The 22062-nt window shown below is 38.1% G+C and overlaps 1 protein-coding gene and 2 pseudogenes across 4 annotated transcripts; 1 reads left to right on the top strand and 2 right to left on the bottom strand.

Annotated features, from left to right (window-relative positions):
• Positions 1-1770: 1770 nt before the first annotated feature.
• AT1G43060 lies at positions 1771-16393 on the bottom strand (annotated as a pseudogene; the record flags this gene model as incomplete). Its single annotated transcript has 1 exon — positions 1771-16393.
• A 1551-nt stretch (positions 16394-17944) lies between these two features.
• On the top strand, positions 17945-19765 carry AT1G43050 (annotated as a pseudogene). Its single transcript has one exon.
• A 1061-nt stretch (positions 19766-20826) lies between these two features.
• AT1G43040 (SAUR-like auxin-responsive protein family) lies at positions 20827-21565 on the bottom strand (the record flags this gene model as incomplete). 2 transcript variants are annotated; one of them, NM_001333207.1, is made up of 1 exon in its annotated part: positions 20827-21565. In NM_001333207.1, one exon carries the CDS (start codon positions 21401-21403, stop codon positions 21080-21082), a length of 324 nt encoding a protein of 107 aa, NP_001322346.1. The 2 variants fall into 2 exon arrangements, with proteins under 2 accessions (NP_001322346.1, NP_175002.1); NM_103462.1 differs by having other exon boundaries at positions 21080-21394.
• Positions 21566-22062: the final 497 nt, after the last annotated feature.

Genomic DNA, 22062 nt, shown 5'->3' with positions numbered 1-22062 from the left:
TTGGGGCTTTCCGCTGATATGTAAATAGACTTGTGGTTCCAGGTAGTTCGCCGGGAAACCCTTCCCGAAGTGGGCTTGTTTGAAAAGCGTGGATCTGTGTTTTTTAAATTTCGTACGGATTGCACATGGTGCAAAGATTTGACGATAATTATCAACAGACAACTTCGTTTGATGCAAAGTCGTGCTAGTTAGGAAGTTGACTCTTGGGGCAACGCGCTGGTAGTTTATCCTTCACGAGGTTCCATCTGTTTCAGAGCTTTGACGATATCTCTTGACGGGCAATTCTTTCCAAAGCAAGTTTGGGCTCCTTGAAAAATTTACTCTTGGGGTAACGCGTTGATATGTTAATCGTCACGAGGTTCGTCGAGAGTCATCGGGAAACTACCTCGCCATGTAGCAGCTTGTATCTGCGTTTTAAGAGTTCGGAGATGTTGTGACTCTTGCAGAGATCTGATTATAACTCTTCATAGACAATTCCGTTTAAGGAAAAGTCCGGCTCCTTGGAAAGCTGACTCTTGGGGCATCATGAGCATATGTTGAATGTTATGATGGTATCCAGAAATCAGCGGGAAAATGTCTTGCAAAGAGGTAGATAGATATGCATCGTCAAATTTGTCGTTGCCGAGTTTTTTGGAAATATCCAAAAGTGAATCTCCTTCCTTTGATGCAACAACTTCGTGCTCTATATGTTGAATGCCTCTAAGTGATTCTCATATCAATGTTTTTAGCCGAACTGGTGGTTTGGTGGAGTTTTGATTTAATTCCCTTAGGTCATGGTGGACTCTCTCATAGTCTGCTTTATGTGTCAAAGGGATATGGTCTTCTCCACCTCGCTTGAGCTCTTCCTCATCTCGGATGACTCCTTGATCGAGCTTACTAGGGATCTCTTGCTGGGATTGAGCTCCGATTGTTTCCTAGTCTTCAGCTATCGGTGTCTCGTTGGCTACGAGAGTTATGCGAGAACGAGAATTGGGAGAACTAAGTAATCCTCACTGGATTTTCTGTCTTGTTCCTACAATCAAAAATTCCACACGAGTAGAAACAAGATTTAGTTTTTAGTAAATGTTACCTGGGCTGCTTGCAATCAACTAATAACTTCTCCAAGTCATCGAACTTCCCGAGATGGTAGTTACGAAGTCAGCTAGCATCTTAAGGGCGTCGATAATGGTTTGATCGGCAATATGGCTTGTTTATGTCTTGAAACTTCTGAAACGCTTGAGAACTTCAGGTCCCCACAGACGGCACCAAAATGTGGATGTCGGATTCACACACTCATGTATTTATATTATTTGTGGGCTAAAACTCTCGAGTACAAAAGTACAAGACAAATGTGCATAGTAAAAGTATAATAGAGTATATAGAAATGCAGGAAGAATTTGTACATAAAAAATGGTATAGTATTTCTTGTATAAAGATCTTACATAAAAAGGGAAGAAGTAATCTTTTGTGTATTTATCAGAAAATAACAATGTTTAATATTAAGATTTGTGGTGAAAATCTAGAATCTCTAGCCCCCTTTTCTTGGAGTCTTCACCTCTCTTTTATGGTCTCTTTCCTTCTTCCAATGTGCCATTATTTGGCTATTAATTATAGAATTAATTCACAAAATAACTTCCACAATCAATTCATAAACTTGAATGACAAGTTTATTCCTTTGACCATAGTAATTAATACATGAATTAAACTACAAATTAATGTCAAGATTTGACCATCTCCTTTGTGCAACGTGGTCCTTCTTGGACTTGAAAACTGATGGGCCTTCGAAATACTTCAGAGATCCAGTTTGCGGGATCCGGTATCAACAACACTCATCGAGTTGCTTCTCCTGAACTCAGCTGGAGGTGGTGGTGATCTCTGCCTTCTTTGCAGCTCCTGAATTTGAATAGCCATACCGTTCATTGCCCTCTTCATTTTTCTCACCTTCTTTTTCAACCCACTAATCAACCTTCTGTGAAACTTCCCTAGACCCTTGAGCATTCCCAGTTTTTTGTGTACTTGGCCGGGATCCCTTTTTTGATCGGACTCAGCATAATCTTCGAAGAAATACTATTCTGCTGCAGCTTCACACGAATCCTCCTTCTCATCAAACTGCTCGGCTCGACTGAATTCGGACAGGTCGTACTCGGCCTGGCCATACTCGGCCTGCTGAAATATACTCGGTCGAGTATGTTCTTCCTGTTCAGCTTCCGCTTGGTTGAACTCCGCTTCTTCTTCTTGTGACTCACTCCTTATGCTTGGCTCGTCGTGGAAAGGCACATGGACATTGACTAAGATTGATGGAGGAGGATCAAAGTCAATTTTGTTTCCAGTTCTAACTGTGGTGTACTCCTTGCATGGAAGTGCTAGCCTAGAGAGACCTAGCTTGGGGTGCTTAAACTTGAACTGAAATTGATCAGCTGGAGCTGACCTATCCAGGAAGCCTTTTTTCCTCAAATGCTCCATATCAATGTAATTGGCTGTGACATTGAGAGTATGAAGAGAGACTCCAGCAGCTATAAGAATATGTGTGATCACTCCTCTAGCACACAAGCTGCCTCCATAACCGGATTGAAGAATGCCGGTTGCATATTCCCAGAAGCTTATCAAATGATCTATCAACACCACCGAAAGAGATGTATCAGACCTATCCCCTTCCATCTCTATTTTCTTCTTTGTGTAACCCAAAATGAAGCATAAGGTAAGATCAAGCATCTTCAGCTCTCCCTCAATAACATGGCCGGTTGTCTTCTTTGGGAAGAAGGCATTTGCAATACAAAGGTGGAGATACCTAAGCACAGGACTCCTTATTGCTGAACTCTTAGCCCTAGCTGACTTGTAGAGAAGCAGACCGGCTATTGTTAACCACAAATCATGGAGCTCTTCCTTGTTAAAGTTCTGGCGGATTCCATACTTGGTAGGGAACTTGAATACAACATCTAGCTGCCCAATAGCAAGGGATTAGTGATTTCCATACACCATGAATGTGATATACTCCACCCCTTTATGTAGTTCTTTCTCTGTCTCTCATCGGCATGGAAGTGGAGCTTCAAGGTGGCTAGGAACTGGCAGCTCTCCTCCTTGTATCCCTCGCACTTGTAGGAAAAGAATGTCTCTAGCTTGGTCATCTCCATGAGATATTCAACATCCCTACAGATCCCCAATGCTTGTATGGTTGGCCTATGGAGATATCTTGTCCCTTCAAAACTCAGCTCCATTAGGTACTGGTAGTGCTCTTCAATGGTGGGCTCTTTCTTCTTCCTTGGATTGTTCATTCTCCTTCTTACAAGAACTGGCAAGACCTCCTCAGCAATCTCTACATCTTCCTCAGATGCTTCCCTCTCTAACATAGGCTACTCCTCTATTGTAGCTGGCTCAGCCTCCCAAACCCTCTTTCCCCTTGCAACTTCCTCCCTGGCAGCAGCAGAACGACCCACAGAAGATTCTGGAGTCATACTCAGCCACTGTACTCGGCCTGTCAACCGAGTAAAACCAGGACTCACAGCTTCCTGATTCCAAACCGGACATTTCTTGTTGATCATGGCAACCCTCTATCTACAGCACGAGTAGAGGCTCTTCTTCTTGCTTCTTCTTGCTTCTTCAGAATCCATGGTCTTGTGGTGAGTTACTGCAGATAATCACCCAAAAGAACCGAAAGTAGGTCAAAGTAGAAGAGAATTTGAAATTTTCAACTGATCAAAAGCTTTAAGAGAGGTTTTGAAATGCTTTGTATGGAAAGAAAGTAAGAAATTATGGTTCAATTTCTGGGAATTCTAGAGAGAAGTGAGAGTAAAATCTTGAGATATCTAGAGAGAAGTAGCAAAGTGCGAAATTAATTGAGTAAAGAGAAAGAGTGAGTGACTTAGCTTGTTTAAGTGGGTTTATAGGCAAGAAGATTTGATCCTAGCCCTTCAAACACTCTAGATCTCCACCCTTCATTTGGTCAACGAGACAAGCTTTCACTGTTTGCAGAAGAATCTTTGATGGCATTTGGGGAGCAGGATTTGATGTGTGGGGTCGAGTAGATTCAAATTCAAATTTGAATTTGAATTGTGTTGACTTCGCACGTGTGTACCCGGCCGACATACTCGGCGTGCGTGTCGAGTACAGTGTTGGGCTTCTTCTTACTCGGCTTCTGGCCGAGTGGTCTGGGTCTTGAAAAGTGAGGCCCATACTCAACTATGGACCGAGTGGCCTGGGCCGAGTATGGTTCACTTATGGGCTTTGATCAATTGAAGCCCACACTCGACCTGTAGCCGAGTGGTTCAGTCGAGTGTGGCCTGAAAATTCCCAAAGTTCATTTTTTCTGAAACACTTAATCAAAAACATTAAAAAGAACAAGAAAGCAATATATACAGGGATAGACATGGGACTTCCTCCCAATGTCACTAAGCTTGACTCTCACAATGTTTAGGTAGAGAAGAGATTGAAGAGAGGAACTGAGAAGTCCTCATCTTCACTTGCTGAATCCTCAAAGTCTGAATCATACTCTGCATTTTCTCTAGATAGCTGGAGAGAAAAATATCCATTGGATCTTTCCTCAAAGTAAGCCTCATCTCATCAGTAGCGTAGTCTCCTTCTCCCAAATCAGGTTCCTCAAACCATTCCTCAACTTCAGGACTTGGATAACCCTTAATCATTTGTTTAAGCTCTAAGATAGTATAGTTTAATTCTTTCATCTTGAGGTCCAACTTTTCTATGGGTTCCTCTTGAACTTCATACTCCTTCCTGAGCTCCTTAAGTTCTCTAGCAATAGAATCAACATCCAATGGGTTTCCCTCAATCCCTACCCCTGAGCTAGGTCCTCTTTTCATCATAGAAGGCTTCTTGGGTTGCTTAGGCTCTCTTAGGTGGTGAGTTGGAATGGAGTTTGGAATGGAGTTTTCCAACCCACTCAACAACTCATCATCTAAATTTCCTTTTTCAATGAAGAAAAGCTGTCCTTCTATGGTGGGCTTCTTCATTTTCTTTGAAATTTCAAAGCTTATATAGTGATTCTTACCAAGGTTCAAATCTATCTTCCCCATTTGCACATCGATTAGAGCGCCTGCACTTGCTAGAAATGGTCTCCCAAGAATGAGAGGGTCTTTCGGTTCCTCATTCATCTCTAGAACCACAAAGTCGGTTGGAATCTCTACTAATCCAATCTTTTTCGGTAAGTCTTCTAGCATCCCATGAGGCACTCTCACTGATCTATCAGCTAGAATAAAGTGAATGCATATAGGCTTGAACTTATCGAACCCCAATCTCTTTGCAACAAACAAAGGCATCAAACTAATTGAAGCTCCCAAATCACAAAGACTCTTGTTGAACACTAAGTGTCCTAGAGAACAAGGTAGAGTGAAGGAACCTGGATCACCTAGCTTCTTTGGTATCACCTTCCTTTGTATGATAGCACTACACTCAAAGCTCAATTCAACTATTTCCTAAACTTCTTAGAGTCTTTCTATAATCACTTCCTTGGGAGTATCAACCAAGGGTATCTTCTTTTCTAACTCTTTGATGCACTTGATGAACATCATCTTCTGTTTCTTGAAGATCCCTTCTTTAATCTGTGCAATTCTTCCTGGAAATGGCAGTTCAGGCAAATAGGAAGGTGGAATAGGGATTGGGTTACTCGGGTCATGTGCTCGTTCAACAAGCCGAGCAAAGAAGTCGAGTTCAATTTCCTGTCTTGATCTTGATCTCAAAACCTCCCCCTCTTGAATCTCGCAGTCCTCAGTTTCAGAAGTATGAACTGTGGAGATAGCATGGGCATACTCCGGGGTGCTTAGGAGCTGAAGTAGAAGCAATGTGTCCCTCCATGCTCTTGACTCTAGTGTTAAGTGCATCGATCTTGATGTTCAAGTCATTATAAGAGGAATCAATCCTAGTGGTGAGCTCAACCAGCTTCTTATCCATGGTCATGGAGCATGAGACTTGTCATTGCACAAGTTGTTGAAGTAGAGTTTTCATCTCTGAGACTTGTGCAGAAGTAGTTTGTGGTTGCTAGGTGAAACCTGGAGGTCCAAAGTTCTGCTTTTGGTTGTAACCTTGATTGTACGGTACAAAGGGCTTAGCTTGAGTTTGTTGGTTCTGTTGAGGGTATACTTGATCTTGTGGGTTGGCCACATTGTTGCTTTTGTAGGAGAGATTAGGATGAGGGGGTTTGTAATTGTTGAAACCTCTATTGTAGCCACCTTGATTCTGTAGGTAGCTCACCTCCTCAATAGTCAGATTCTCCCCATCTTGGATTTGGGTAAGCTCTTCTTCTGTAATGTAGTGAACATTTCTCTGTTGAGCAAGCACCAACTTGTCAATCTTATCATTAAGAGCTTTGATCTCCTTCTTGTGCTTGTCCTCAGAATCGCTGCTTCCTCTGTTAAATCGATCATAGTCTTCATTGTAGTTCCCATCAGATTGAGCTAGGTTTTTAACAAGTTCCCAACCTTCAGCTACATCCTTGTTGAGAAAGTTGCCATTAGAAGCTGTATCCAATAGCATTCTTATCTTGGGCAACGCTTCTCTGTAGAGAGTACTAAGAAGTGAGGTTTTCTTCAAACCATGGTGAGGGCATTGAGTAGTGTAGCCCTTGAAGCGTTCCCATGTTTCAGAGAATGATTGTGAATTCTTCTGTGTGAATCCTGAAATTTTGTTCCGCAATCTAGCTGTTCTTAAGTTAGAGGAGAACTTAGCTAGGAAAGCCTTCTTGCAATCATCCCAAGTATCTATAGATTCAACAGGCAAAGTCTTTTCCCAAAGATGAGCTTTATCTCCAAAAGAGAAAGGGAATAACCTGAGCTTGAAGATGTCCTCACTAACTCCATTAATCTTGGTTAGACTACAGAGTCTATCAAAGTTATCAAGATGATCCAATGGGTCCTCCATTGGTATTCCATGAAACTTATTGCCTTGAATCATGGAGATAAGATGATACATTCCTGGACGTGGATGTATGCTCCAAGTACTCACTTTGTTGGTTTTGAATTCAAAATGATGTACTTGATGGTGAATAATGGATGGATTCGGAACAAAGCGGTGGAAAGACGATAAACCGGGATGAAGACAAGATCGGGTGGATGCAGCGGAATGAAAGGGGAACAAATTGTAATTCCAAGAGTGATGAAAGACTCTTAGACTACTAGCTTGGATCCAACTTAGATATTACACACTAAGAAGAAAACAAGTTGAAAAGATATTACACACTTTTCGGATCAAACAAGTAAAAGAGAAGGTTTTTTGATTAAAATGTTTGATGATTGCAAATGAGAACTATAATGAGTTTATATAGGAGAGGAGGAAGAAGGGGAAGAGGTGAGAGAAGAAAGACATGCAAGAGCATGCACAAGTCCACACTCATGCAAGCTCATGCAAAGAGTTTTGGAAATAACAAAAGCAATAAATGCAAAGTTTGAATAAAAAAGAGAGAATGAGCCAAGGCATTGTGAGTGGGCTGATAAATGGAGGCTTGTAAGTGTTACTTAGGCCTCATTAAAAACCTTGTCAAGAAAATCCATTGGGACAAAACTTGACAAGGGAAAAAGAGTGCATAAGCAACACTTAACCCTTTACCGAGCCTCTTGAGCCGTGATCACTATGAAGGAGGATTGAGCCACGTCTTCTTGATTTTTCTTTAGCTCCTTGAGTAGTCCATTGATAGCTTGGTTGAACTTCTTGGATTTTGATCTTGTTAGAGGACCCGCCGGAACGATTAATGCTTCCTCCGGTACAAGCTGCTCCTCGTCTTCTTGTGGTTCAAGTGGTTTGGTTGCATAGGTCATGTTCTCATCATCCTCTCCCACTTGAAAAGGATTTGACCTCAAATCCAAATTATCTGCAAAAAAAGGTTGAAGATCAGAAACGTTGAAACTACCATTCACATTATACATACCTTGGAGATCGAGTTTGTAGGCGTTGTTGTTGATCCGTTTGAGCACTTTGAATGGTCCATCGATTCTTGGCATTAGCTTGGATGATCGCTCTTCCGGAAAACGTTCCTTCCTAAGATGAACCCACACTTGATCGCCTTCGTTGAAGATGACTTCTTTTCGACCTTTGTTCGCATACTTCTCGTATTGCTTCGTTCGAGCCTTAAGATTTTCCCTAGCCTCCTTGTGAACCTGTTGTACTAAATCGGCTTTCTTCTTACCATCAAGACTTGATCTTTCACTCAAAGGTAAAGGCATTAGATCCAAAGGAGATGTGGGTTTGAACCCATAAACGATTTCAAAAGGAGAAAACTTAGTCGCGGAATGCATCGAATGATTATAAGCAAATTTAACATGCGGCAAGCAATCTTCCCAAGTCTTAAGGTTCTTTTTAATGAGCACACGCAATAAAGTAGACAAGGTTCATTTTACAACTTCAGTTTGACCATCGGTTTGCGGATGACATGTAGTAGAGAAAAGCAACTTAGTTCCTAACTTCGACCACAAAGTTTTCCAAAAATAACTAAGGAACTTAGTATCACGATCAAAAACTATGGTCTTAGGAATGCCATGCAAACGAACAACTTCTCTAAAGAACAAGCTAGCAACATGAGATGCATCATCGGTTTTATGACATGGAATAAAATGCGCCATTTTAGAAAAGCGATCAACAACCACAAAGATGGAATCCTTACCATTCCTAGTCCTAGGCAATCCTACCACAAAGTCCATAGAAATATCATTTCAAGGATGCAAAGGAATAGGTAGAGGGGTATACAAACCTTGGGGTTGAACCTTAGCCTTAGCTTGCTTACAAGTCGCACATCGTTCACATAGCCGCTCGACATCTCTTTTCATGTGCGGCCAATGGAAGTGTTCTTGCATTACCTTGTACGTCTTAGCAATTCCAAAGTGTCTCATTAAGCCACCTCCATGAGCTTCCCTTAGAAACAATTCTCGCAAAGAAGAGTGAGGCACACAAAGTCTATTTTCAAAGAACAAATACCCATCATATCGATAATATTTTCCAAAGGCAAACTTCTCACAAGATTGAAATATTTTGCTAAAATCAGAATCATTAGCATACAAGTCTTTTATTTGCTCAAAACCCAACAATCTTGCATCCAAAGAAGTAAGCAAAACATACCTCCGAGATAATGCGTCGGCTACAACATTATCTTTACCTTTTTTGTACTTAATCACGTATGGAAAGGTTTCTATGAATTCGATCCACCGAGCATGACGTTTGTTGAGCTTTAAGTGCTTGAGAGACTCGTGGTCGGTATGAATGACGAACTTTTTCGGCCATAGATAGTGTTGCCACGTTTGTAGTGCGCAGACCAATGCGTAAAGCTCCTTATCGTAGGTCGTATAATTGTGAGTCGCTCCTCCTAACTTCTCACTAAAGTAAGCAATGGGCTTGTAATCCTGCATCAAAACAGCTCTAATACCTAATCCGGAGGCGTCACACACAATCTCAAAAGTTTTCATAAAATTAGGAAGAATTAGAACGGGAGAATTAGTGAGCTTCTCTTTCAAGGCTTGGAAGGCGTTTTCTTGTGCATCTTCCCATTTGAATCCAATGTCCTTCTTGATAACTTCCGTAAGCGGGGCGACAATGGTACTGAAATCTTTGACAAATCGTTGGTAAAATCCCGCTAGACCGTTAAAGCTCCTCACTTCGCTCACATTCTTAGGACTCGGCCATTTTTGAATCGCCTTGACCTTTTCTTCATCAACCTTGATTCCATCTGCACTTACAATAAAGCCTAGACAAACAAGGTTATCCGTGCAAAAGGTGCACTTCTTCAAGTTCGCATAAAGTTTTTCTTTTCGAAGCAAGTCCAAAACGAGTTTAAGATGCATAACATGATTTTCCAGGTTTTTGGTATAAACCAAGATGTCATCAAAATAAACAACAACAAATACTCCAATATGCTTCCTAAGGACATGATTCATCAATCTCATGAAAGTGCTAGGTGCATTTGTTAACCCAAACGGCATAACTAACCATTCATATAATCCTTGTTTAGTTTTGAAAGCCGTTTTCCATTCATCACCTTCCTTCATCTGGATTTGATAATAACCACTTTTAAGATCAAGTTTTGAAAAGATGCTAGAACCATGCAATTTATCAAGCATATCATCTAATCGAGGGATAGGGTGGCGATACTTAACCGTGATATTGTTGATGGCTCGGCAATCCACGCACATGCGCCAACTCCCATCTTTCTTTGGTACTAGTAAGACCGGAACGGCACACGGACTCATGCTTTCTCGAATATGACCTTTGTCCATAAGCTCGTTCACTTGTCTCTCGAGTTCTTTTGTTTCGGTCGGGTTGGTGCGATAAGCTGGTCGGTTCGGTAGAGCGGCTCCCGGAACGAAGTCGATTTGATGCTCGATCCCACGGATGGGTGGTAAACCTATGGGATTGTCTTCTGGAAACACGTCCTTATACTCTTGCAAAATCAACTCGATCTTACTCGGTAGCACCGGTACGGGATTAGTTGAACAAGTAAGTGTTTCTTTGAAAACAAAGAGTAAACTATTTTTACTTACCTTGTTCTTGCCTTTTGTATCGATTGGTTCGGTTGGTTTGATGGCCCGTTGTTTCATACTTAGCTGGTCTAGATAGACTTCGTGCGGAGTCATCGGGATGAGAGCTGTCTTTCGGCCATTGTGTTCGAAGGTTTGTCGGTTGGTGAAGCCATCATGAAGAACTTTTCGATCCGATTGCCATGGTCATCCGAGAAGGATGTGACTAGCGTCCATAGGTAGAATATCGCACATGATCTCATCATGATACTTCCCAATTGTTAGTGGTACCTTGACTTGTTCTTTGACGGACATCTCACCCGTTTCATTAAGCCATTGGAGCGAATACTGTCTCGGGTGTTTAAGCACTTCTAAACCAAGTTTCTCGACTATGTTCCTACTCGCAACGTTAGTACAACTTCCACCATCAATAATTAAACTACATACCTTATCTTTGACCAAGCAACGTGTATGAAACAAGTTTTCCCTTTGCCCTTGTTCTTCGGCCTTAGTTAGTGATTGCTCGAGTAATTACCCGAAATATCTAACCGAAGTAGAATATTCGAGGTCGATCCACAAGGACCAAAGATACTCTAAAGATTTCCGAGACACGTTCTTAGCTAAAGCGGAAAGATGGTTTTTGTTTGAGTTATCAGATTGTAAAATAAAAATGCAAATAAATTAAACGATTTAACTTCCAAGATTTAAAGACATTGGGCAATATGGTATTTCAGAGAACAATGATTAATGGAAATAATAAACAAGGAATTCAGCATAAAGAACCGTTCTCGAACATGAACACAAGTTTAGACTAATTCTCTCTCAAGACATTAATCACTAAATTTGACTACTCGATTACTAAACTTTCGCATGTAATTTCCTAGTCAAGTTCGCATTACAATTAGGTTCATTAGGTTCACAATGCATTCTAGCATCAACTCTCGTTGGCTAGAAATACATTGCTCAAATCACATTGGTTCGGGCATTCTATCGAACACTTTTGATGCATAGAAAAATCTAGAATCTAAAACAGGGTGATCAATCATATTCTAGCATTAAGAACATGTGAATTAAAGAACTTAAAGATTAAGAACTCCAAACAACAATCAAACCATCAATTCATTGAATCCCCTACTTAGAACCCTAACACCCAATTAAGAGACTACTCACTCATAGCAAAATGAACAACACAAAGAGATATGAAAGAAAACATAATTCAAATTAAATAAATGAGATAAGGTTCAGAAATCTTCTCCAAAGTGTCAAAGTGGATGAATCTCTAATCCCAAATGTGCTTACAAAAAGGTTCTTAGAAATGTTGCAGAAAAAGAAGCGTAAAAGAAAAAGTAGAAATAAAATTAGGTCTCTCGGGTTTTCATACCCAATTACAGAAAAAGGCAGATAAATCCGGTTAAGGAAAACCGGTCTGGTCGTCGAGAGGGTTGGATCGATCGATCCCCCCTTGGGGTCGATCGATCCCGAGCTGGCGGGTCTAAATCTCCATTTGTTCTCGACTTGGATCGATCGATCTGGCCCTGGGATCGATCGATCCCATCCTGGCGGGTCTGAACCTTCATCTGGCAGACGACCTGGATCGATCGGTCCCCTCCTGGGATCGATCGATCCCGAGCTGGCGGGTCTGAACCTTCATTTCTATTGTTGTTTTTGGTCCAAATGAGCCTGACAAGTCTCGAAAGCATCCGCATCCCGCTTAAACACCTAAAACCTGCAAATGACTCAAGACACAACCGAAAAGACACAAAAGACGGACTATGACACGACAAACGATTCAAAACTAAAGGACCTAAGACACCAAAAACGCAACATATTAGTTAGAACACTCAACGATCTTCTCGAAACAAGTAACTCTCCTCTAGCAGGGGATTCCACATCTTCTTCCATTAAGTCTTCTTCCGCACGCTCATCTTCGGATTCTACTTCGCCATGGTCTCTAAGGACCATGATCCTTTTGTTGGAACACTCGCTCGCATAATGCCCAAGTCCTTGACACTTAAAGCATCGGATATCTCTAGCCCTCGTGATTACTTCCTTACCCTTTCCTTTTGGATCTAGATCGACCGGTTTTGGCTTGACGAACGGCTTGTAATCCTTTCGATAACCAAACTTCTCTTCCTTTTGATAACTTGGCTTTCCCGGGCTGTAGTTGGTCTTGGTGTGACTTGATCGGGCGTTCTTTCTCTTGATTTGCTGTTCGAACATGACCGCTTTGTGAAGCATCTCCTCAAGCTCCACATAGTGTTGAGTTTCTAGATGGTCTTGGATTTCTCGGTTAAGACCTCCCATGAATCGGGACATGACCGCTTCTCCATCTTCTTGAAGATCAGCTCTTAACATAAGGGTTTCCATTTCCTTAAAGTATTCTTCAACGGTTTTGCTTCCTTGAACCAAATTTCTCAACCGCTGATGTAGTTCATGATGATAGTAACTCGACACAAATCTCTTTTGCATGACGGTTTTCAGCTGGTTCCATGTTTCGATCGGATAGTTTCGGGTACGTCTTCGGCTAGTAACAAGTTGATCCCACCAACTTAAGGCATAGTCGTAGAACTCAGTAGCCGCAATTTTAACCTTGTTGGACTCAAGACATTCTTGACAAAGAAAGACTAACTCAATTTTCTGCTCCTATTCCAAGTAAGTATTTGGATTGTTGGTTCCATGGAATGCGGGAATTTTGAGTTTTAGGCCTCCCAAGGGATCTCTAAGTGGTGGTCTCTCTCGTCGATGCCTACGTTGGCTACTGTGAGAGGAGGTGTGACTATAGTAATTTCTTGCCTCTTCATCTTCCCTTGGTTCTTCTTGTCTTAGACGTGGATTTGCGTCCGGGTTGATTTGATGTAAGTTTAGAGCACCAAGCTTTTCATCGATTAATGTTGATATAGCTGATATGACTGTTTTCAAAATCCTCCTTTCTAAGCTAGAGGCAGATGACGCTTCATCTTCTTCACTTGTCACCATTGTACATGAAAAATTATAAATTTAACTAGTAAAACAGTTCAAAAACAAGCAAATAAAAACGGATCTGAAAAATTATCAAAACGACTCAAAACATTCCGAAATTAATTTCTAAAAATACTAGACTCGTAACCGGTTCGAATGCAATTGGTTTCTTAATTTTTGAACGAGCCAAATACTTTATAAAATTCACGCAAGATTGAACAGAGATCTGAAAGAAGAAAAACAGAATTTTAGGATTGGAACTTCAAAACCTGATAACAAAATGGCTCTGATACCACATGATACATTCTTGGACGTGGATGTATGTTCCAAGGACTCACTTTGTTGTTTTTGAATTGAAAATTATGTACTTGATGGTGAATAATGGATGGATTCGGAACAAAGCGGTGGAAAGACGATAAACCGGGATGAAGACAAGATCGGGTGGATACAGCGGAATGAAAGGGGAACGAATTGTACTTCCAAGAGTGATGAAAGACTCTTAAACTACTAGCTTGGATCCAACTTAGATATTACACACTAAGAAGAAAACAAGTTGAAAAGATATTACACACTTTTCGGATCAAACAAGTAAAAGAGAAGGTTTTTTGATTAAAATGTTTGATGATTGCAAATGAGAACTACAATGAGTTTAAATAGGAGAGGAGGAAGAAAGGGAAGAGGTGAGAGAAGAAAGACATGCAAGAGCATGCACAAGTCCACACTCATGCAAGCTCATACAAAGAGTTTTGGAAATAACAAAAGCAATAAATGCAAAGTTTGAATAGAAAAGAGAGAATGGGGCAAGACATTGTGAGTGGGCCTTGGACCACGAATTGGGCTGATAAAGGGAGGCTTGAAAGTGTTACTTAGGCCTCATTAAAAATCTTGTCAAGAAAACCTTTTGGGACAAAACTTGACAAGGGAAAAAGAGTGCATAAGCAACACTTAACCCTTTATCGAGCCTCTTGAGCCGTGATCACTATGAAGGAGGATTGAACCACGTCTTCTTGATTCTTCTTTAGCTCCTTGAGTAGTCCATTGATAGCTTGGTTGAACTTCTTGGATTTTGATCTTGTTAGAGGACTCGCCGGAACGATTAATGCTTCCTCCGGTACAAGCTGCTCCTCGTCTTCTTGTGGTTCAAGTGGTTTGGTTGCATTGGTTATGTTCTCATCATAAGACCACTCTTGATCTCAAAGTTGTTGTTCTGAATAAGAGGGGGGGACAATACCATCTCTCTGATGGTGGTTTCTAGGTGCATCTCCAGCTCCAATGTTGCATGGCAACTCATTAGCATTCGCCTCATTAGCCATTGGTACTGTGTTTGAAGTGGCTTGTTGTTCTCTGAGTTCACGCTGAATCCTGTCGATGTCGTCTCTGTACCGCATGAGATTACCAGAACCTTAAGAACGAGTTTGCATATGTTTTGATGTTGCTCGGCTTGTATACTCGACGTGCTAGTCTAGTATGAGTACGTGCAAAACAAAAACAAGCAAATGAAGAAACAAGTGAGTAACCAAAAAGAAGTAAATAGAACTTGATCTTAATAACTCAGAAATCCTAAATGTAACAAGAAAAACACCCTAATGGCAACGGCGCAAAATTGATACAAGGGTTTTGTGTGTCAATTCCATAAATGCATCTTATGTCATTGTAGCATTTAAGGTTTCAATCCAATTGGGTGGAATTGCTAACAATCAGAATGCGATCAGAGAATACTAAGTCAAGCCAAGTGTGAATAGGTTTGGTGTGTTTCTACTAAACCTAAACAATAGGTTAACATGCAAATCAAATTCAGAAGTGAAACTATATTAAGGAGAAGGTAAAGAACACAAGTGATAAAAGCAGAAATGAAACTAAAGACCAGGAACAGTCAAATACAAGAACAAGAAAGTAAACAAAGCACAAAGTGAAGTACTCGGCCGAGCATACTACTAAAACAGGTCGAGTAGAATACTAAAAACACCAATTTTGCACAAGAACTAAACAGAACGAGCAGAGTACTAAAGACACGAGTTTTGCACAATAAACAAAACAGAGCTCTTAAGATTAGGGTAATTGGTTCTAGTGGACTCCTCAATCCATTAGCTAACTAACAAACTAAATCAAGTTATCCCTAGACAATAGATTCAAAACCAGATCAATCCATTTTCATGACAATGATCCTTATAACTTTATCACTTCCTAATCTCAACTTTTATTGATGAAACATAATAAAGCAGGCTAGAGTCTAAACATCCAATGTCTTGGGCTAGAGTCTACAAATTTCTTGGGCTAATCAATAAGCAGTCTAAACATCCAATGTTTTGGGGTAGAGTCTACAAATCTCTGAAATTAGTTGGTTCATACATTTCATCAAACACTTATTAGTCGGTGGAGAAAGTCTGAAATCAATTTTCAATTGATCAGAAAGAAAATAGCAGGGAATCATGCATATAAATACTTAGCTAGCTAAAGAACAGAGGAATCCACCTAAACCTAACCCATCCTCAAGAACTCTGAAGAAGACTACTCAAGAACAATGAAAAACATCATAGAACAAAATTTAGAAAAATCATAAAACCCAGAAATCATTATAAACTTAGCAAATGATAGATTTCAATAAGATAAACAAGTATGCAGAAGAAATGAAATTCAGATTCTCAGCACAACAACCAGAAAATGCAAAAGAAATCTAAGAACCCTAATATCCAGTAGACAAAGCAAAGATATTTTGGACAAAAACATAAGAGGTCTATTAATAGGCAATACTAGGATGCCCTAATTGGGAAAAAGACAAAATGGGAAAGTCGGCGCTGCACCACTCGGGTCTTGGCCGAGTAGAAAAGTCGAGTAGCCTCCTTTGGTCACATCACTCGGCTTCAGGCCGAGTAGCTTCAATCGAGCAGCTTCCCTTCTTCCTCATGTGCACCACTCGAGCTCCAGCCGAGTAGATTGGCCGAGTATAATCCTTCCTTCTCCCTTGTGTGCTCCGCTCGATCTCCAGCCGAGTAGATATCCCGAGTATACTCCATGTCCTTCCTTGGATCGCACAAACTCGAGGTAGTCCACTCCTTGTGCTAGAAACTCCCAAGTTAAATCCAAAAGTACATGATTCACCTGTAAATCACTCCAAATGTAAGTATGCTATGCAATGCAATACAAAATGTGAAAAGGAAGGAAAATGGACTAAGAATGTATGAAAAGAGACATGAAACTAAGCCAAATGCATGAAAAACAAGGGCTTAAAATGGTTAAAATCTAGTGTTTTCAACTTCCAATAATTTTACCATCATACTTAGTAACAATTACACTTTACTAGAAGTCGAATTAATAAGGAAAATCTCAATAAATATTTTTTAAGGTTTGTTCAGTTTATTGTAACTTTTATTAAATAATTTTAATTTAAAGGTTTATATAATTCTAATAAACAATTGAAAAAGTATTATCTTTTTTTCTCATACCTACTTATAAAAATATGTTTAATTAAAAACTATTTATAAGTGTTTTTAATTTAAATGTGCTATTAGAAAATTTCCCTATTTAGAAGGACATGTATATATATTTAAATTATTTATTGATGTCATAAGTTTTTGTGAATTAAAAATCAAAGTTTGAGCCTCCTCCATTACCCAAAATATTCGCAAATAACATGACACAATAATGTATATCATGTGTTTAGGCAGCGCAAAATTTACAAAATGCCGTCGTACATCGCAAGGAGAATTTTACACCGGAAGGGAACGACTTCCATCACCTACTTACTAAATCGCCAAGGAGAACCTTGACTGACGGATCAGAGAGACATCGAGATTGCCGAAAAAGATGAAGGAGAAGAATATAATTAAGAAACATTTTGATTGTTCACATAGAAACAGTTTGAAATTTTAATGATCACCTTTGTATTTTCTTGGACTTTTCGTTTAGAGACCGCAATTTGTTTTTTATGATATTAAGAAATTGACAATTTTCATTAATTATTTAATTTAGTGAGTAATTATTTATTTGTTTTACTACCATGTTGTGATTTATGAATAAAAAACATCAACCAGAGTAATGGAGATATGCAATTTTAGGCTTTCAAATGGGTTTAGCAATTTAATCGTTATATCTTATGAAAATTTTGAAGAAATACAAGTTTACAGAACGATGTAAATACTAAGGTTTAATATCCATCAAAATAAAAATAAATTTCACAAAGAAATCATTGGGAAAACATTTTGGGTTTATCCAATTTAAATTAAAACCCATTAAAAGAAGAAACAAATTATAGATTATCTTATTAGCACATTCACCAAAATTAAGATTCTGTTTTAATGAAGAGATTAAAAAGTAAACAATATACACTCAAAAAATCATCATAACAATATATTAACCAATCACCATCATAATAAAAAAGCAGCCCATATTTAATAGTTAATTGATAATAATAATTAAATACTTTTAACAGTCTGTTGAGACATGTTAACTCTATATAAATAGATAAAATGTGCAAACACTTCTCATTATGTCTTACACTCTTAGAACAATTATTATTAAACTACACTTTTTTGTTATATCTCCATATACCCAAACAAAAGAATAAGATGGTCTCCATCGCTTCTACGTTTAAAGCTTTGTGTGTTTTTTTCTTGTTCATTGCTGTTGCAAGTCGTCTGACTATCAGACTAAAGGTTTTCAACGTCTGACTCCATGGTTCTAGACCAGACGGAAAAACTGATAATGCCAATGTATGTACACAATATCTTTCCTAATCAATGTTAATAGTTATTTATTTAGTTTTGTTGATTCCCAACTTCCAAATACATTGAATTAAGCTCAACTCAATATCGAAATATATTTAAATAATCTAATAATATATGTTGAAAAAACATTTTGATATGATAGTTTATATAAATCTTCTTGACTTTCCACATAACAATATATGGATTGGTATTATATTAACCAATTAAATTTAACTAAATCTTTTATCAACTTCTATGGATTTTTTTGTTTAATAATTAACCTATCTTATTCTTAACATATAGAAAATTAGGCATTCACAAGTGTATAGAAACGTGCATGCACAAGGATAAGTGGAAGTAGTAAAATCTACGTACCGAAACGAACATTCTACCTCGGTGGTGTAGAGTTTGTGGGTCATGCAAAAATCCTATTGAATTCGTCATCGATGAAACTTTATTGGCTCGTGCAAACCCTAGGGACATTAAGCAGGACACATGGATCAACTTCTGATACATCAACAATCTCTCTATCTTCGGTTCCGGTACAATTGAAGGCCAAGGAAAATACTTTTGGCCACTCAATGACTGCCACAAAAACACCAATTTTCCTAAATTAGCTATGGTACCATTTCTTCTTACGCTTTTCTTTTTATAATATATTTCTTCTTTGAGAAAATATGATTATATATTGTTTACATTGAAAATATATTATACAATGGTAACAAGTATAATTTGATCATTTATTTTTGAACCATATATATTTATTATACACAAATGAATTGAAGTATCTACTCTTTATTTCTAGTGGTATGATAAAATTTGAAATGTTTACAGACTATGGGATTTGCATTCGTGAACAACTCAAGAATCAAAGACATAACATCACTCAACAGCAAAATGGGATACTTTAACTTCTTCTCTGTCCATCACTTCAACATTACCGGCGTCACTATAACAGCTCCGGTGATAGCCCAAATACTGACAGTATCAAAATGGGTTCTTGTAGCAACATTCACATCTCAAACACAAACATCGGTACTAGAGATGATTGTATTGTCATTCTCTCTGGGACCACTAACCTTGATATCTCTAACGTCAAGTGTGGTTCTGTACATGGGATCAGTGTTGGAAGCTTAGGAAAGAACAAAGACGAGAAAGACGTTAAGCACTTAACGGTAAGAGACACAGTTTTTAACGGCACAAGCGATGGTATTCGAATCAAGACTTGGGAATCTTCGGCTTCAATAATCGTAGTTACTAACTTCATATACGAGAATATTCAGATGATTGACGTTGGAAAACCGATCAACATTGATCAGAAGTATTGCCCTCACCCACCTTGTGAACATGAAAAAAGGTTAACATTATATGCATGAACAAGCTTGGTTATTTTTTTCTTCAATCACAATGTAATATAAAACAAAAGACGACTTGTGTTTCCTTGTTCAAGGTGAGTCTCACGTTCAGATCCAAGACATTAAGTTAAAAAACATATATGGAACGTCGAAGAACATAATGGCAGTGAATCTACAATGTAGCAAGAGCTTTCCGTGCAAGAATGTTGAACTTATTGATATTAACCTAAAGCATACTGGACTCGAGAAAGGTCAATCCAAAGCGATGTGCGAGAATGTTGACGGTTCTGTACGTGGTAGGATGGTTTCTCAACATTGTCTTGATTGACTCAACGGTCCATCGAAAAAATAACCGTTTCGGTTATATATGATATTTTTAGTTACATATTATTGCCTAATTTTTGTATATATTTTATGTTTTATGTTCTTGTTTATATGATATCATGATCACACATACCAATTCGTAATGAATAGTTCTTTCTACAACAAAACAAATCTATGACAGAACGGTTAAATTTTTAACTTCCAATAATTTTACCATCATAGTTAGTAACAATAACACTTTACTAGAATCGAATTAATAAGGAAAAATCTCAATAAATATCTTTTAAGGTTTGTTCCGTTTATCGTAATTCATTGTTTAATAATTCTAATTTCGATGTTTTTTACTTTTAATAATTAAGAAAAAAGTTTTATCCTTTTCACATAACTTCTTATAAAAATATATTTTAATTAAACTATTTATAAATATTTTTAATTTAAATGTGCTATTTTAGAAAATTTCCCTATTTAGCAAGGACATATATATTTATTTGAATTATTTCTAATATGTGTGAAATATGCTGACATTCTTCTTGATAAAAATAGTACAAATGATATTCATTTAAGAATTAGTTTGTATTAAATGTGCCAGTTGGATAAATATGAAATTGATGATTGGTTTAGGACATTGCACAATTATCTTGATAGCCCTAGGCATGTGGGAGCCTCATGACTCATCTTGTTACTAAAGTCTTGTATTAGCTGTAATTCCATCTTGTTATCTCTTTTTTTGTTTTTAAGTTTCGAAAAAAGTTCTCTGTAGCTTTCTTTCCAAGTCAAAGCAAAATCCCTTACATAAACTTCACCATAAGCAACAAAAGAAATATTACTAAATATATTTCAAACTGCGACCGAAATAGATTGGTGATTGAATATAATATTTGTTTCGTCTAACCACACATACTCTTAAACAAAATAATTAACGAAAAAATGAAGTAAAGTTTTCGTTTTCTTTTACACTTTATTTTAAAAAAGCAGTAAACTGTGGAATAAATTCATTAATGAAGAAAGTCCTTTAATGGAAAAACAAATGTTCATCATATAACTTTGACCCACAAAAGTAAACCCAATAACATTAAAATTGTATTATCAATTTTCCAAAAAAAGAAGGAAAAACAATAAAGATCGAGATGAATTACATTTGCTTTCACTCCCAAATCAGAAGTAAACAATAAATATGGAACATCTTCCATACTTTGTTGAAGAATAAAGAATAAGAAGAGATAATCTTTGAGATCATCTTCAAAGAATAATATGAAATCTCAAGTACTCATAGGTGAGAAGGACGCTATCTTCTATTCCCACCATCACCATTGTATTATCAATAAAGATAATGAGATGCATCAATATAATAATGAGGAGCATGACTCGTGGACTTAAGGTAATGGATCAAGTTTAGAAAAACTTGTATCTCGCAGGCGATCCTTAAAGCACCGTCGTATGAGTGACCAAACTCTTCTTCGGATAACCGGAGGAGATCCTCGAACAAAGGATGTGTCAAGAAATCAGCATCCATCTCTAACTTGCATTGTGTATCTCTATCGTTTCCGACATAAACTCGGACTCGTCCTTCGTCCGGTAATCTAGCTCTTTGGGAGAAGCTCTTGGCTCCACAACATAGTAGCTTCTTCACCATGCATTTCATCTTCTTTGTTTTAAGTTTGAATAATTAGGTTTTTGGAGTTGTGAAGCTTGTGATGTTTATTGAGAAGCTGGTGGAGATATTATGTCTTTAGAGTTTAAGAAGAGAAGAGGAAGGTCAGTGGAAAGAGACAACGTAAAGACCCGGGGAATAGCTTCTTTTGTGGGGACATGTTAAATACTTTTATCTTAAATTTTTAGCTATTTTGTTTTCTTCTCAATAGTAATACTTTAATTATTGCCAGATAACGTTGCCAAAAAAAAAAAAAAAAAAATTGCCAGACAAAAGAAAAAAATAAATAGTACAAAATCAATAAAACATATATATGGATCAGAAATAAAAAAGGTTTTCTTATAAAAGAAAAAAAATACGCACCGAGGTTGATGAACTTAAAATAATAGTAAAATGAATTATAGCATTACAACCAGTATGAACAAATAATACATGAGATATTCGGGATTTCCAAGAGTAAATCCATACACAATAATGTCTTCATAAAAAAATGTTAAGATTCATATAGATCGAAGGATCATGTACATGCTTAGCGCAGGAAAAATATACAAAAAGTCTATATTTTGAATTGATGGAGGATAGTCAAATAGAACATGATTTTTGATTTATTGTCTTCTCACATTCACATTGTAAATCCCAATCTATACTCC

The sequence above is a fragment of the Arabidopsis thaliana genome (genome assembly GCF_000001735.4).
Source record: "Arabidopsis thaliana chromosome 1 sequence".
NCBI lineage: Eukaryota > Viridiplantae > Streptophyta > Magnoliopsida > Brassicales > Brassicaceae > Arabidopsis > Arabidopsis thaliana.
This window is presented reverse-complemented; position numbering and strand designations above follow the sequence as displayed.